The sequence below is a fragment of the Coffea arabica genome, chromosome 4c (assembly GCF_036785885.1).
Source record: "Coffea arabica cultivar ET-39 chromosome 4c, Coffea Arabica ET-39 HiFi, whole genome shotgun sequence".
NCBI lineage: Eukaryota > Viridiplantae > Streptophyta > Magnoliopsida > Gentianales > Rubiaceae > Coffea > Coffea arabica.
The window spans coordinates 1,754,708-1,771,371 of record NC_092316.1 but is presented as its reverse complement, the minus strand read 5'-3'; the positions used below and the strand labels follow the sequence as shown (position 1 = coordinate 1,771,371).

Genomic DNA, 16,664 nt, shown 5'->3' with positions numbered 1-16,664 from the left:
CACAGGGAAAGGAGTTATCTCTTGTTAAGCTTTGTTAACTCATGCGAAGGCTGGCCTAATTTATTCAAATTACTTGTTCCACGTCTAGAACGGAATTGACAAAACTTGGTAAGTTAAACATTTGTTGCGTTGATATTAAATGAAAGTTTTTGTATCAATGTCAATGAGCACGCATAAAAACACCTAAATTATAGTACTTAAATGATCATATAAATACATGCAATCACATTTATTACATTTCGTGGACCATAACACTTTCTTGAATTCATCACACTTCTTCTAAAAAACTAATATCTAAACTCCTTTTTATCATCGAGTGTCCAATGAGTACCCATTAGCTAAACCGATTAAATAATTTCAAACCAAGAACCAGCAGAATTCAAGCAGGATTATAGTTACCATCTTCCTTCAATCAGCTTTTATCTAAAAGAAAAGACTTGCTAAAACGGGTTACTTTTCAGTTTTCACCTACTATCACAGGCTAGCAAAGGTACCAACTACCAAGAGAAAAGCACCTAAAGCTTTAAGGACGCTAGAGCACAAGACTAACCCTGATCAAATCAGCGTCACTCGTTACAGGGGAGCCTATTCAATTATCGCGCAGCACTGATCGGTGGTTAAACAGGAACAGCAATAAGAGTAAAGCTCGTACCAGCAGCGAAAACTAACCCGCGGCCACCCATAACTAGTTTGTCGACAAGGTAAACATATAGGGAGGGTATTTGCAAAATTTGGCTTTCTTTTAGCCAATAATAACAGATCATGGGAACAGACGAACCATCAGCATATCTGAACATATGACCAACATAGATCAATCCCACCATGCTTCTCATGTATCAAAATACATTTACTATACACATGGACTCCAAGGACAAAAAGCAGAAAATTGGGCCAATCTCATCACCTAAAAGTTACAGTTGGAAACTAAGAGGTTTGGTTATAGCACTAATACATGGAAGAGCTGAGTTCACGTTGAGTTTTCATTAGCTTCCACAGCTAACCAGTAACCACCACCACCACCTCCGCCACCCCACCCCCAACGAAAAAAAAAAAGAAAAAAAAAAAAAAAAAAGAGGATGAGAGAATGATATTGGAAAATATAATTGCTCTCCTAAACTCCAATCTTCCATTCAACAGACCATTCAGTAAAAATAACCAAGGACTTGACCACCAACATTCTGTCGAATTGCCTCTTCATGATCCATAACACCATTTGGCGTGCTAATCACAACATAGCCCCACTGCATCAAGAAAAGAAAGATCAAGATCAAATCAACAACTTTTGCCAACAGTTTGGACTTGGAATATGAAGAGAATGAGGACCAACATGGCAAGAAAACATTCAACAAGTCCAATTCTGTACCATGACCAAAGATCTCACTGGTAATCATTCCGAAATCTGAAATACCAATATCGAACATAACGACAAATTCTACATCCAGATGACAAGCATCCCTCACATTTTATTTACCTCACAACTAGAAATTTATGATTCAGTTTTCCAAATACAGAGGGAAAACATATTCTTTAGTGGTTAGTCTATTCTTTAAGAGTTTTTGGAAACAGACAAGAACAGTTGACTGTCACAAGAAAGAATTGGCGTCAAATAAAATTGCAGCTGATACATAGTTACATATAAATGTTATTCCATTATCACCACCAGAAGTAGCAAACTACCGTATTGTGCTGCGTTACAAAGGTAGCAGCAGCCTCAAGGCGCCCATTAATCCAAACACACCAATCATGTCAATTTCTAGATTCAGGTAGGTCCAGTTATCAACTTTCCTCTTATACTGAGAGGATTCAGTTACGTCTTACCCAACATCACATGTTTATCTTCCAATGAAACCATCTCAAACAATCAAAGCTTCAAAGCCAAAGCAGAAGTTAAAAAATTTACACCAACATGATCTGAAAAACAAAGCGATATCCACAGCTGCACCAGGATGCCCATATTTTAGGAGCTTGAAATAGTTCTATAAATGAAACATGTAAATAGCATCAAACTTCAACAAGAAGGCATACAGACCACTATTCCAGACTTTGAGAACCACAAAAGATAAAGTGCTCGTGTAGGACACCAACTACCATAGAAGTTCTCTAACATGAAGACCAGCAAAGATATCAGTACTAAGTTTACTTACTCGGCATCCATGTACAATTGAAAAAATCAAAGCCCAGAAAAGGTCTCATGTTCTCAAGATGGATGACTCTGAACAAGTAAAAGGCATGATAAACGAACAGCTAAACATAAAAGGAACCTGGGCACACCTGATGTGTTGGAAGTTGACGTTTGGTATAACTCTGAATGTTCTGTGCATTTATGTCTTGCCTATAAGTGAGAGCACGACAATCATTAACCCTCCCCTGCAGCTGAACAGTTATCTTACCAACTCTGTGGGGATCATGTACTTGGAAATCCTTGACATAGCCTGAAAAAGAAATGGAGGAGTCAACAGCACTTAGGAAGAGATCACCAACCACTCATTTGTGGCAGATGAACTATAAATTCAATAGATTTTATACCACAACTCTTGCATAAAGGCTGAAATGCAAAATGTTCCATCGCATTTCTCAGTCAAAGTATGATGTATTACATAATTCAAACTCAATCCGAATCAACGATTTTACTTGGGGAAAAGCACAGCACCGATACATTATTAAGAAAGATCCAACAACACTATCCATTCAGTTCCGATTAGTTAATGCATCCTCTCAATCCTATTGCTAGTTTAAGATCTTATATTTTTTCGAACAAAAGGGTTACTGTTCCCCTCTAAACCATCCAACTGAAGGCACATAGCAAAAGATGATTACAAACCCATTTACTCATTCATTCTTAACCACTAATCCTGAATTACTACCTCACTACCACCAAGCTTTCAAAGTTCTGATTTTTATTTTTCCTGCCTAAAAAAAAAATCAAGCAGCAAAATCAACATTCTCCAAAATTTCGCGTTCACCACAGCTCAAACACAAGGTTAATAAGTTCTCCAAATTCAAGTCATCCTCGCCTTTTTTCCCCAATCCCGCACCAGAGAAAAAGAAATGAAAGAAGCCCAATTAAAATCACAATCAACATCAAGATGGGCAGCTAAAAATCAAAATTTTGAATTGGGAACAGAATCAGGAAAAAATCGAGGCAAATCAGAAGTAAATTGTAGGAAGCTAACCTCGATATTTCATGATTTGAAGAAAGGAAGCCATGCAACTGGAGATGGGCTGAAGCTGAGCTGAAGCGAAGCCTCTCTTCTCGGCATTTACAATTGTCCTCAACGCGTCGTTCAAAATTCTTCTCCCCATTTTCGAGTTTGTTAAATCTCACTCCCTCTTTTTCTATCTATCTATCTCTAGCACCCAAAAAAAAAAAAAAATGAATGTCACTACAACTTAGGAACTGTAAAACCCCACCACCAGGAAAGCTTCCTTCCGTCTTCGAAACCCTTCCATTTCAGCGACAAAAGTTGGGCCTACACTAGATTGCCCATGGAGAGCAGGACCTGACACTGCGACTGGGCTTTCACAAGCTTAAAGCGGAGTTGTCTGAATTGGACAGTGGGCCTCATCGTTTTGTTTAAATGCAAGTTTTTTTTTTTTTTAAATTGTTGTGCACATTACCAAAAATACCTTACCACATTAAAATAAAATCATAAAGAAAAAAATATTAATTTATTGGTGATTATTTGAATTGAAATTTTACTAGGCTTATAAATTGGAGTGTATTTTTTTTTTTATTTTCTGAACATGGATGAAGATATTGATGACTTTTTGTAGTTTTATTCTAATTTTAGTTGATAAAAGTGAGAAAGAGGTCTAACACCAATTGTTTAAACATAGAATATGAAAAATAAGATATGTTCATATGGTATTTCATAATGTAAGAGAAAAATTAGGATAATAAATAATGAAAGAATTTTTTAACACTAAACTCAAGACTCGCGCATTATTATATACAAGAAGAAGAAGAAGATCGCGTAAAAGGTATCCAATAAGTTTTTGGATGCAATCATTTTATTACATTCCAAAAGAAAAATAAAATTAAAAATGAAGCTGTATGCTTATTTATCCGAGCCCTGTAGTAGTTTTATTATGTGAATCAATCACCCTCGCAAGTGTTTCCAATGCAAGAATTTATCCGAGCCCTAATAGTTCTACAAGAATTTAAAAGTCTTGTAGAACTAAACCCTAAACCCTAACGTAAGTACAACAACAATATTTTATATCTATTTTTAAGAATATAAAAAATCTTGTGAAATTCATGTACGTATCTAATTAAACTTTTGATCCATGGCTATGAGATAGGAAAACGTACATGACAGGATCCTTTTGGTAGCTCGTTGGCATGATACAGCTAACAACCAACTGGCAATCAAAGGAGCAGAGAGTTAGTCGCTCCCCTCTCAATAGATTAGATAGGTTCATCTTCCTTTTCTTCTCCCAGTATAGGACCAATTATGACAGTATTGTACTAAAAAAAAAATACAGCTAACGAGGATAAATCCAATTATAACAGTAGTATTGTACTAAAAAATACAGCTAACGAGGATAAAGGTTTAAAAGCTAATTACGCTACAAGAATTTCACCTTCAACAAGCATGGCTAAAGGTGTCAAAAAAAAAAGAGATAGAAACTGTACAGGTCAGGTGAAGGAGGGTTCTAGCTAATCTGCGGCAAAAAAGTGCCAAACAGGTCACCAAAAGAACGAAGAAATAAATAGTCCACAAAATTTTTACCGAAAAGAAAATTCCATATGACACCTGTACACATCCAAACTCTAAATAATCTACATTCACCCTTTCCTTGGGGTGTCAAAATCCTGTGAAATGCATCTTGCATTACGGTACTGGTGAGCCAAGTCAGATCAGGATTAATCACCACAGCCTCATGGCCATCAATGTTGTGACCCTGCAACTCCATCTTCACCTCTATTGGCTGCTATTAAATGAATCTCTTTGCTTCTCTAGAATATCACGAAGCAACTCCGAGCCAGATGCACTCTTATATGTATTATCAACACAAGCTCCAGCCACGAAAAGCAGGTCTACCAATGTTGAAGCCACCTCAAATAAATGGAACAGAATTTCCAAAATGCAGCCTTACAAACAAGACTGTTAATCCTTCAAGTATGGAGCAGCGAATTCATGAATCATTTTCTTCAAATGCTGCATGGAAGAACAACAGAAGAAACTCATTGGAAAACAAGATCAACGAGATAAAAGAACTAAGTAGAGGCAACAAACCAGAATTTAAAAAGTTTGGTCAAAGAATCACCTGTAATTCTTCATGAAGCACGAGGAATATTTTCTTCAACCGTTTGAATCTCTGTGATTGTTATCCATACAAGTGACAGTGAGTAAGCTTCTCAACAAACATTGGTCCAACTTCATGATAGTTAAAAAGTTAAGAAAGCAAATAAAATTAGTCATGCACATGATAAAGAGAAATGGAGTGACCAAAACAACAATGATACCACAAGCTAATTTATCTTCTTGACTAACAATATGTTTTCACAAATTCTGATAATAATCAATGAGAATAAAATCACAAAAATGATTTCTGCAGATGAATCATCAAAACAAGTTTTTGCTTTGGTCTGGCATACACAGATATTACAAGTAGTACTATCAAAACAAGTCCAAACATTTTTGTTTTATAACATTTCTGGAAATGTTTGCAGAACCATCCTAGATATTGCCTAATTCTTTATAAACCATAAATTAATCATTCTTTCTTTTTTTAACCTGGGGGAAGGAGGAAGCGGTATAGGAAATAACATCGAAAACTATTAAAACAACACTTTTAGACATAACAAAGGAAAAGAAATTTATCAAAATTTCAAGCAGCAAACGCAGTTTCTGACTTGCTGACACTTCACCTCAGAAGAAAATATCTATGCATCCAACTAGAGGGTCATGCAAACTTCAGTTCTGCAGGCCTTTAAGGCCAAAGGCCAGTTCAGCATCTGACTAATGTCCCAAATTATTTTAGAAAGGACCCAGGCAGGGTTAGTCATAAATGCTGAAGTCTATTGGAATTTTAAAAACTCTTATCTTGTCAAAGTTTGAAGTTCTCAGGAGTGCTAGTTCTATCATGAAAATACATTGGCAACACAAAGACACACAGCTTTCCAACAAGCAGAAACCACCAGATGAGGAAGGCAACAACAAAAGTACCGCTCCACAATGCCGATAAGATTCCTTTATTTGCCGCTCAACATCATGATATCTGTCCATATCCTTGTCTTTTGAAGCCTCAAGATCCCTCCCATATTTAAGGAACTCTTCCCTGGACATATAAATAACAATGTGGATAAAAAAAACCTAAACTTTCCAGACCAACAACAAGAACTTAACTGGAAATTATCTAGTTTAAACCACTAATGTAAGTAATTGGTTGAAATTACCTGTAGGACTCTAAGGTCTTGTTCAATGAAATGTAGATACCATACTTCTCCTGAAACTCCTCCACATATTCTTTATACCTAAAAAAGGGATAAGCACAACAGGATTCACAATGTCAAATTTTCAAGCAAACTGATACTCAACCGAAAAACAACTTCTATCAATGCTAGAAAACAGCAGTACTCACTGAAAGCCATCTTTTATTGGTTCCTTAAGCTCTGGTTCATCTTTTTCATACTTGGAATATGGACAACTATTCTCATCTGAAGAAGATTCTCTCCTCTTTTGACACCCATCACTGCTCCCTGTTAGAGAAGTATCCTTTTGCTTATCATTTAAATCAGGGATTGTACTGGATTTTTGCCTTCTGCTTTCCTTTCTGGAAGGAGGCACAGCCCCCTGCTTTGCATCATGCTCTTGTGACACAGAAGCTAATCCTTTACTTGGAATGTTTCCCTGAACTTCTGGGGTAGCATCTAGGCTTCTTCCAGCCTCACCTTGTCTATTTTTGCCACTCAACTCCACCACTCTATTGTGCTGGGTTCCAGCATCAGCATAATCAACTCTGGGTTGGTGCCTCTGTTGAGATTGTACAACCCTCTGATTAGTTCTCAAAAGATCTTCAGCAGAGTTTTCATGGACCCCCCTATTTGATATGCCTTCTGAACTGCCCAAGAATGGAATATTGGTATGTAGAGGAGAAGATTTCCTAGAGTCAGCATTCATCTTACTGCCTACTTTTGCTTTACTTGAATCTAAGTTCCCATTTTCTGAACTTAATGATTTGTTCTCTAATTGTTTAAAGGAGCTTTTTCTATCTAGTTGCTTTCTGAATCCTGGCGTTTCCTCAGGCAATGGTTCACGAAGTTCACCCAGCTCCAAGTCTGAGAGCTCTCTTTGAAGTGCATTTGGTCGTCCATTTACAACAGATCTGTCCCTTGCACTTATGTTTTCATCCTTCAGAGGATACCCCGGATTGGAGTTCAAAACTGATCCAAAATCCTTCACACTTCCAGATGCTTCATGTTTTCTATGGCGGGAGTCAAAAGTAGCTGTATACTTTTCTCCCAAATCTTCCTTGGAGACTTTACCTGGTCCCTTATAACTAATAGAACCATAGTTGTCTTGCATTTCCCTGTTAGGTTTATCTTTCTGAACTGGAACACCTTCAGTCATTGGATGCAATCTCTCAGGGTGCTTAATGCTGCGGCCTAAGTGCTCTGAATGTTTACCCGGCCTCTCTACTGAAGCAGAAGGTTTTGCACGTGCACTGGAATCAGCAGATCTTTGAATCGGCTGTACAGAATCTGAAGTCGATTTCCCTAAACTTGTATGAATGTGGCTTTTTTGTGATCCAAAGCCACTATTAATATCTCTCTTAATTTTGTCAGCCATCTGATTATTGTGCCCCTTATGAAGTTCTTCAAAAGACCTATCAGGAGATGAATTTTGATAACTGTTCTCAAAAGCAGTGGTCCTAGATGGAGAGACTTTTGTTTGATGTGAGTTCCCAAGCTTAAATCTCTTACTGCGGTCAGGCTTATTTTCAACATCCTTTTCATCTGAAACCCTCTTGTATTTACCCCTGGATGCCTTCTCAGAACTATCAGACTGCCCATGGTTAAATCTGTCTCTGGACATATTACCTGTTTCTTTATATATCTTCACCATATGGTCTTCTCTTTCTTGATCCTCATGATGATTGTACAAGGAAGGTGTGGTCTGCTCAACCGGTTTTTGACCTTCTTTATTAGGAACTGAAATGCTAGCAGCAGCCATACCCACAGCAGGTTGATCGTCGGGCATAGCTTTCTCTATCTCGATTACATCAGAAACATGACCATCTTGCTTCTCATCACTGCCCATATGATCAGGCTCAACATCTGAAGTCCTCCACAGAAGTGGGGATCTAGAAGACACAAGCCCAGAAGCTTGCAATTTATACTTTGCCTGTTTGTCATCGTCACTTGTCATGATGTCCACATCCTCATCGGATGCCTCCTTGCTGTTGGTAGAGGCATCACTTTCACTGTCACTGCTACTTCCCGTCCCACTTCCCGCTGGGCTTCTACTTCGACTCCTACTACTGTCACTTCCACTATCACTGCTGTCACTTTCACTATCACTATCACTTCCACTATCACTGGAGCTACCTATAGGCCCTTCACTATTATCAGAGACTTTTTTGTCCCCAAAAAGATATGAATGATGTAATACACCTTTTTCTTGTGATATATGTGCTGCTTCATTCTTAAAATCCAATTCAGCCTGTTCATCCATTTCATTGGCATCAGATCTCAAGGGAAAGCTTGTGTCTGGAGCAGCTTGTCGGTCATCTTGGGCAGGTGATTGATGGTAACTATCTTCAGGGGAACTGAAGAGGAAATGTAACAGGAGGTAAGAACTGCGAAAGCATTTCTAATTCTAGAGATATATGCACCATACAAATTGAGAAGAATTCTGAAATTAGGAAGCATTCCAAGATAGCATGACCTTACTAGCCATTAAACTGGGACTTGAAACATCAGTTGACCAAGAGTTATCACAGTGGCAAGAGATAAGCAGAGAGTAGCAGTATCAAATTCACATTCAAGGCTGATTTGAAAGTTACAGAAATGCTAGCAAACAAATTCATGCTTTCCTTTTTTGATTTAATAATACAGGCCTATGATCAATTCATGTGGCGGCAAGGAATTGGTTGGGGGGTTGGGGAAGGAAAGAAATGTTGAGCCAGGACAAGGATTCATATATATTATTGGGAGGTTACCAATATGCATAAAGGTCACAATCATACTTGTACATAAGCTCCCAAGCTTGAAGTGCACTGAAGAGCCATAAATAAGAAGTGCACCCGTTCTTAGTGGTGTGCATTATAGACCAAAGCATAGAGTATCATTCACATTGTTACACATTATTTCTTTTAGAGGTAAACTTATACCTATCAAACACAAACTTAGCGGTCGACCACAGATATACTTCACTCTTCTAATTTTAGTACAGTAAAGGACAAATGAATCCTTTGAAGGTTTATGAAGACCAAAAAGTCTTGCCTTTGACAAACAATTCAACCAATTCCTGACCACTTCAAATTGAAAGGCCTTCTCCTATTTAACCCTTTGTAACCATAATCTTTCCCCAAGAAAAATACTAGAAGTCTTATATCAGTAGTCTAGAAAAAATAAATTTATACAGCAAATACTTGTCATGGTTTAACGTTTTCTGAAATAGTCTTGGTAACGTTTAATGTTCTTGTTAGTCTCTTGAGAATTTAACTTATAATATTTCCATACATCTAATGTAGCATGCAAGTTCCAAATAGTTATCAACAGACATTTTCTGAAACAATTGTGTGCTTCGAGAAAATAGAAGATAATTGCTTAAGCACTATTTCAATTATAAAGAAAATCCTTCCAAAGAATACAGGGCAAAAGAGGGAAAAAATGGTTTATGAAGGTGCTTAGGCCTTATTTCAAGGTTTAGTCACAAAAAGTATAACTCCCTAGTTCTAAAATGTTGGTTATAATTTTCCCCTAAATATCCTTGATCCGGTGAGAATAAATTGGCTGAGTTCTGATTTTGAATAGTACATTTGCTGGTCTTGTAATACATGCATTCTACATAGGAATAAGAGAGATTTATAAATTCGAGAGAAAAAAGATATAACAAATTTAGCAGGTACCTTTGATTACCAGATGAAGCTTTCTTGAAGCCTTCTATTTCAACTCCTGGTTTTAAGAAATATCTGCCTGAATCTTGAAATGTGGCAATCTGGTGAAATATAAACAACAATAAGGGATCTGCCTTAATCTCATTCATAATCTTATCAGGATTTTCAACAACTTACTTTTTTCAGAATGGGCTCAATCTGTCTCACTGAATTTGGAATTGTATCTCCAATGGCTTTCTCTAAGGCCTAATGAATCATAAGTAATCATAAAAATCAAAACAGCACATCATCTACAGCATCCAGTAAAATAAGATGTTTCTACTGCAGATAGGCTTACAACAGTGAAGTAAATTGTAAAGGATAACTTGAATGAATTACCTAGATTCAATATCAAAAGGAAAAGGAAAGCATTACTGAAACCAGACAACACAAGTGAAGCTGATTTGCAGATTACCTTAAGGCTCATTCCCTTTGAAGGACTTTCCCTAAGAAGAGAAATTAGCATACTACGCAGATCAGAGGGTTGAGCCCCTTTTATTCCCTTCTGCGCTGGTTTTCCCCTGCCAGCACTAGTAATCACCTTGCCAGTAGCATCATTGTCAGAGCTAACAGTTCTACTTGTTGCTTGAAGAGACCCGAAATCTTCAACATTTACATGTCCCTTCATAATATTGCCACTTCCAAATGGAGATCCTGGAGCACCTGATTGCTCAGGTGGAGAGGATGGAGGTGAAGCTGGGCGCCTGCTCTTTAAAGGTGGTGTTGTAGTCAAACCAGATTTATGAACAGATTTTGGGGGCCCTCCTATAGCAATAAATGGAAGATCAATATAGCAGAGCAGAAAATGAAAAGAATACAAAATAAATCTTTATAATGAATCTGATGACAGCCTAAGTTGCCTTTGTGCTTTGCACGATTACAAAAACTCGTACTAAAGAAAGCAAATTAACGGATGAAGTGATGGATTTCAATCTTCCAATTACCTGGAGGTGGCTCAGCATTCCGCTTCTTGAAAGGAGCTCCTTTTGTTCGCCAAGGATTACCTGGAAGGAACGATGAAAATATTTGTGTACGTGTCATAAATTCACATACGTAACAAAGGATAGGATCCACATTTAAAACAACATTGCTGAAATGAACAGAACATCCTTCTTTTGGGCCCACTTCATGAGCACATTCTAAAATAAATCCGAACACCAAAGGCAATCTTTGTGGTAAAGAAAACAGTTGAAAACTTCCACCTTGAGATAAAATCCCTTTCCCCAAGGCCAGTCCCAAATTTACATTTCCAAAATTAAATACAGAATCCTGGATCTGGGTTGGATTGCTCCTTGATTCCAATGTTATAAAATGTCAATACAGATGTAAGAAGTTGCTTTGGCCGTATTGATTAAAATGATAACTTCGTAAATCCACATGACCTTCGAGATTTTATTGAGTTCACTGGACAATTACCCTTTTCTCCAGCAAAGCTAATAATACAAAAGGTATCAAAGTCAACATTCTTTATTGGACTTCTAAATCTACGTAACTCCAATACTGCATTGGGAACCAAATTAATATGAACCTCTACAATTGAAAAAAATTGAAAAAAAAAATTTATATCAGAAAACATGCTATTCACATGTTCTTTTTTTTTAATTATGCGCTTGCAATATGGATACTTCCACCATGTTCCTTTACATGTATCTCACACAAAATGCTATAAATTTCATTGCTTTTCTCCTAAAACCTTGTTGTATAATGTACAGAGTAAAACAGGCACGAGCACAATGGCATAGTTTCTCTGTATCTTCAGCTACCACTTGTTCCTAAGCTTCCAATAGATACTGGAATAATAGGATACTAATTCTCATTTTCTTGAATTTCTAAAAGGAAAGCAAAATTAAACAAAGTCCAAAATGAAACAAATGTATCTTTGAAGATTTCATCAGACAAAGCAAGCATCAATAAAATTGCTCCATTAACAAATAAAACAGCCTCAAACATCATAGAAACAATGATGTGCAACACCTATCTCCTCCCATCCAAAATGCAGTTTCTGGCGGCCTTGTGCACAGTTTAGATCTGGCTTTCACATTTTAATGAGATAACCAATTGCCCCTGCCTGTTATTTTAGAAGTACTGATTTGAACGAGAAAATGAACAACTTCAAGTAGTTATACTTGCCAGAAACTGGAAGGCAAGGAAATGCTGAATGATTAGCTACTATTTTTTCATTTTTCTTCAAGCAGTACACAAAGCATGTCAACATATCATGGCAACAAATGTGAAAGATCCTTCAGTCACAAACACAGACTCAAGAATGCTATTACCTCACACAGTCCAAATCTTCAAGGCAGCTAGTGTCAATGGCAACGAAGGCAAACAATATATGTATGGGTACGTACTTTATAAAAATTTTAACAGTAGATAGGCCAAAAGGATAGCACACTCCAATTTTATACTACAGTGGATTTTTCAAAACCAATGGTCTTACATCTTCAAATAAAAACATTTATATAAACACAATTCTGACAGGTATAGCATAAAGCATGAACAGAATACGTACTCTCAGCAGCAGCTAGTGCCTTCATTTGACTTTTCATAGAAGGATTTCCATGGTCTAGAACAATTGCTCTGCCATCACAAAATAACAGAAAGTAGGAGAAGAGAGAACATTAATAAAAAAGATCACATACGCTATGTAAACAAATTCTTCAAACACAAAAACAACATACTTGCGCGATTTAAGTTTCCGTTCGGCTTCCTCTGAAAGCTTTTTAACATGATTTTTAGTTGATTCATCCAAAACCCGCTGCACATTAAGCTTTCGCCAAGCACCCCCTGATTCTACAAGTAAGCCATTACCATCTTCACCACTTTGGCGCTCCTCGTATATGTCACAAAGTTCTCCTGTCTCTCGCGACCATGTAAATCTGAAGTCCTTACCACCCACATTTATAACCTATGGAGGAAAAGGACTACTCCAATCAACAATGGATACGAGTCGACACAATATGCAAAATCAATTTTTATGGCACATCCAACATACTCTTATGCTGATATGACTCGTAAATAAGAAAAACAAAGGACAAGTCAAAAGACAATTTTCTTATATGGAAAGACCAGTACCACTAGATTGATTGAGAAGTGGGCCAATAATAAATACAACTTTTGGAAATGGAAATATCATAATCACAAATTTGGTCACATATGGTGTTGCAGAGGTAGATTGATAAACGACAATATTTCAGAAATTAAAAGGCCATTATGACCTGCTTGATCAGTTACAATTTGGTTAGAGGTAGGACAAGAAATAATTACTTTGCATATTTGAATCAATTAATGATTGCAGATCTATATGCAGGACTTCACATTTGTTGGCCTAATTGTATTCTGATTGCAGATTTATATGCACGACCTTACAGTTGTCAGCCAAATTTTATTCTTAGGCAAATAGACAAGAGAAAAGCATAAATAGAAATTTTTGGTGTGCCTTGAAGAATGCAACTTAGCATCCAAGAGCACAGTAAGGAGCACTATTGAAAAAGAAGGGGAAAAATAAAAAGAAGAAGAAGAATCAACTGTGCCACAGACTGAATGCTTGAGCTTCTAATGTATGTCATAGTGCCAATGGACCCAAAATCATGCACAGCAGGAGAAAATGATAGACCACGCATTATTTTTATTACTTTACTGGACAAATTCACGCTTGCCTGCTGCAATGATCATCTGAGTCATTGAGATCAAGTCACATTTACTGGCAAGAGAAATAGTTAAACATGGAAAGCTCATAAGTTTACTAAGTCGAAACCATTTTGTCCAATCACACTGTTCCCACATGAGAAAGGACTTCCCAGATTGTCATGAATCAACAAAAATAGATGAAGAGAAACAGTTAATTGGAGAACATAAAAGATAGAGATAGCCCATGGAAAGCATTTCATTTAGGTTGTCTACATAAATCTCAATCTTTAATCTCTTCTTCAATTTCAGGAGGATCTTAGGCCCCAAGCATTTCCACTCCTTATATCTTTTAATTGGAGACAAAAGCAAGGAATGCTACTAGAGCAAAGAAAAAGCGTCTCATTTCTTTTGAATCATGTATAGGACCCGACGCCTATTGCACAGGCACCCAACATTAAGGTGCAATTACTGAATTGTATGTCTCATTTGAGCTGCATATGGTATATTAGTGTCTTACTCTAATTCAAGCGTAAAAAAGGAAAGACCCAAGACCATGTCATTGCGCCAGCGTCGCTCAAGCTCATGGAATTCTCTTAATAAAAGCTTTATAACCTTATTGACAATGAGCATGCGTGCTATTATACAATATCTCCCCCCCCCCTTCTTTCTTTTTCATAAATTCTTCAATTCCTTTTTTCATTTTTTATTTTTATCAGAAGCTTAACATCATTTTCCTATATCATTTTTAGCGTTTTTTATTTTCATCTTGCTTTTGACACTCTCATTCTGAATAACCCAAAGGCTGCTTAAGTTGAGTAACTTTTGCAATGTATTACCACATGCATACTGAATGTGATGTCTAGAATATTGAAATGGCTGAAAGGTTTCATGCTTTTGCTAGAAATGATGCAACGATAAAATGCACTTATCCCAAATGCATGGAATACACTGAACACACTAATTGTCATTGTAAGAATTGGTGATTCCATTCTGGAATCTAACTCATAAAATCATGCACAACTTAAATTTTGCTCCAGCAATGGTCTTCACCCACTTTATGGCAACACAATTCAGCCTCTGCATCTGTATGTGACATACTCCTCTTGCTCTTAAACGAGAACCCTAGTTATAAGCAATATGATGCTACAGTGTTTCTACTGAAGGTAATCTTCTCATTTTACATTAACTTATTACAACGTAATTCCATGTAGATGACAGAGTGGTTTTTTGTGTGGGAAGTATCATCCCTATTTACGGTAATACTCATCAATTTGAACATTCTAACGTCATTGTTTTGTCTGTCCTGAAAGTTAATTATGCAATTGGAATCTAACATGAGTATCTTGTGAAGTTATTTTCCATCTTGCTCAGCATACAACCAGCCAAAGGAGATACCTCTTGAGAACATTGACAAAACTAAAATTTCACAACCCAGTTTCATACCACCATCTTCTTCCTTTTCTTCACCATTCATTTCTACCCCCTCCCATCAAGCTTTACCATCTCCAACTAAATATGTATCCAATGAATCTAAAAACACGACATTTGCAATCAAAGACTACACGCATTCTTTAATTTTGACTTTCTCTTATCCTTCCAAAAATTATGGATTTCACAGGAACGACAATCCTCCATTGAAGTATAATCCATTAAAACAGAAAAGGCAATTAAAGATTTAAAAGGCATCACTAACTTCAAGTAATGCTTACGATAATCAATTATCTCCACAGCTTCATATATCTTTTGGTTGATGAAATGGGAATATAGGTAATGTGCTCTTCCCCCACCCCCTGGCTCCCCACCCCCAAAAAAAAAAAACAAAAACAAAAAACACCTCCCAGCAGGGAACTTAACGCTCAGGTCGACCCAGCAGATTTCATATTTACATGAAGTCAAAATGCAGACCATATAAAGCCAGTAAAACCCTTGCTCTCAAAGGCACCAGAAAAAGCATACATTAACTTAAAAATGAAAATGCAGCAAAGTAAGACCCATAACGCAATCCCAAACACCTAAAAGCCATCAAATTTCCCTCAAAAAATAACTATACAGAGCAAACATAAAGCAATACCAATGATAAAGCTGACACCCCAGCACGAAAAGCACCAGAGTTGAATGATGGAACTCACATTTCCCGCAGGATTATTAGCATTGGCATCAAATTTGATCCGTGCCACACTCCCTTGAGATTCCACTCGCTTGATCTCCTCAACTAAGTCCGGCGCCAGCCGAATAATCATAGCGAAATTCAAAGGGTTCCCAGTGACGAGGCTGAACGACTCCTCCGCAGAAGCAGACGCAGACGACGACGAGGCAGCACCAGCAGCAGCTCCAGCCGAGGCAGAAGTAGTCCGGTTGCGGGGGCCAGCTCCAGCTCCCGCGCCGCCCATGGAGAGCCGCCCACCTGGGGCAGCTGCGGAGGGTGGGCGGTGAAGAGGTGGGGGATGGAAAGTGGAGTGAATATTACGCTTGGCCCCGGCGCCACCGCCTCGGCCACCTCCGCCGCCTCGGCCGAGCTTTCCGGAGCCCCCATACATTATTTTTGGGTTCGAATTTAGTCTTCTGGGTGATGGAGATTATTTCTCAGCTGCAATTAACTTAAATTTAATTAAGGACGAGACAAATTGGAGCGAGTGAATTGAACATGGCGGTGGAGGGAGGGGTAGCCGATGTAAAAAAAGATTCGTTTAATTCTTTTTGGTTTTCTTTGCTTTCTCCCTCTAATTATCCCTGCCTTCCCTATAATTTTTAACCGTCGCCCACTAAATTACTAATGAAGTAAGTACTTAGTGTGTTTACCGATTAAATTGTTACTAATATATCCACACTGGGAAACAAATCGGGTTTATGAAGAAATCAACCATATTTTAATGTTCACATGCCCGTTTTCAAACAACATGATGAAAGTAAACCGAAATACGCAAGTT

General features: G+C 37.6%; 2 protein-coding genes across 2 annotated transcripts; both read right to left on the bottom strand.

The window, feature by feature from the left end:
• Nucleotides 1–1,124: 1,124 nt before the first annotated feature.
• LOC140005092 (small ribosomal subunit protein uS8my-like) lies at nucleotides 1,125–3,437 on the bottom strand. The gene is made up of 3 exons (XM_072045281.1): nucleotides 3,174–3,437; nucleotides 2,272–2,432; nucleotides 1,125–1,241 (listed from the first exon to the last, which is right to left on the bottom strand). The coding sequence occupies exons 1-3, from the start codon at nucleotides 3,301–3,303 to the stop codon at nucleotides 1,143–1,145; spliced, it is 390 nt and encodes a 129-aa protein (XP_071901382.1). The 5' UTR covers nucleotides 3,304–3,437; the 3' UTR covers nucleotides 1,125–1,142.
• A 1,043-nt stretch (nucleotides 3,438–4,480) lies between these two features.
• On the bottom strand, nucleotides 4,481–16,583 carry LOC113742331 (uncharacterized). Its single transcript, XM_027270158.2, has 12 exons — nucleotides 15,867–16,583; nucleotides 12,789–13,015; nucleotides 12,620–12,687; nucleotides 11,052–11,111; nucleotides 10,523–10,872; nucleotides 10,246–10,314; nucleotides 10,081–10,169; nucleotides 6,589–8,775; nucleotides 6,404–6,481; nucleotides 6,174–6,285; nucleotides 5,272–5,322; nucleotides 4,481–5,162 (listed from the first exon to the last, which is right to left on the bottom strand). The coding sequence occupies exons 1-12, from the start codon at nucleotides 16,272–16,274 to the stop codon at nucleotides 5,112–5,114; spliced, it is 3,750 nt and encodes a 1,249-aa protein (XP_027125959.2). The 5' UTR covers nucleotides 16,275–16,583; the 3' UTR covers nucleotides 4,481–5,111.
• Nucleotides 16,584–16,664: the final 81 nt, after the last annotated feature.

What these genes read in the sequence shown, in the direction of transcription:
- LOC140005092 (XM_072045281.1), bottom strand. Translation starts at nt 3,303, where the DNA reads ATGGGGAGAAGAATTTTGAACGACGCGTTGAGGACAATTGTAAATGCC. An exon ending in TCAAATCATGAAATATCGAG is followed by an intron (nt 2,433 to 3,173) that starts GTTAGCTTCCTA and finishes TTTCTTTTTCAG; the next exon opens with GCTATGTCAAGGATTTCCAA. An exon ending in GTCAACTTCCAACACATCAG is followed by an intron (nt 1,242 to 2,271) that starts GTGTGCCCAGGT and finishes TTCTTGATGCAG; the next exon opens with TGGGGCTATGTTGTGATTAG.
- LOC113742331 (XM_027270158.2), bottom strand. Translation starts at nt 16,274, where the DNA reads ATGTATGGGGGCTCCGGAAAGCTCGGCCGAGGCGGCGGAGGTGGCCGA. An exon ending in CGGAAACTTAAATCGCGCAA is followed by an intron (nt 12,688 to 12,788) that starts GTATGTTGTTTT and finishes TTGTGATGGCAG; the next exon opens with AGCAATTGTTCTAGACCATG. An exon ending in TGCTTCATGAAGAATTACAG is followed by an intron (nt 5,163 to 5,271) that starts GTGATTCTTTGA and finishes TCTTCCATGCAG; the next exon opens with CATTTGAAGAAAATGATTCA.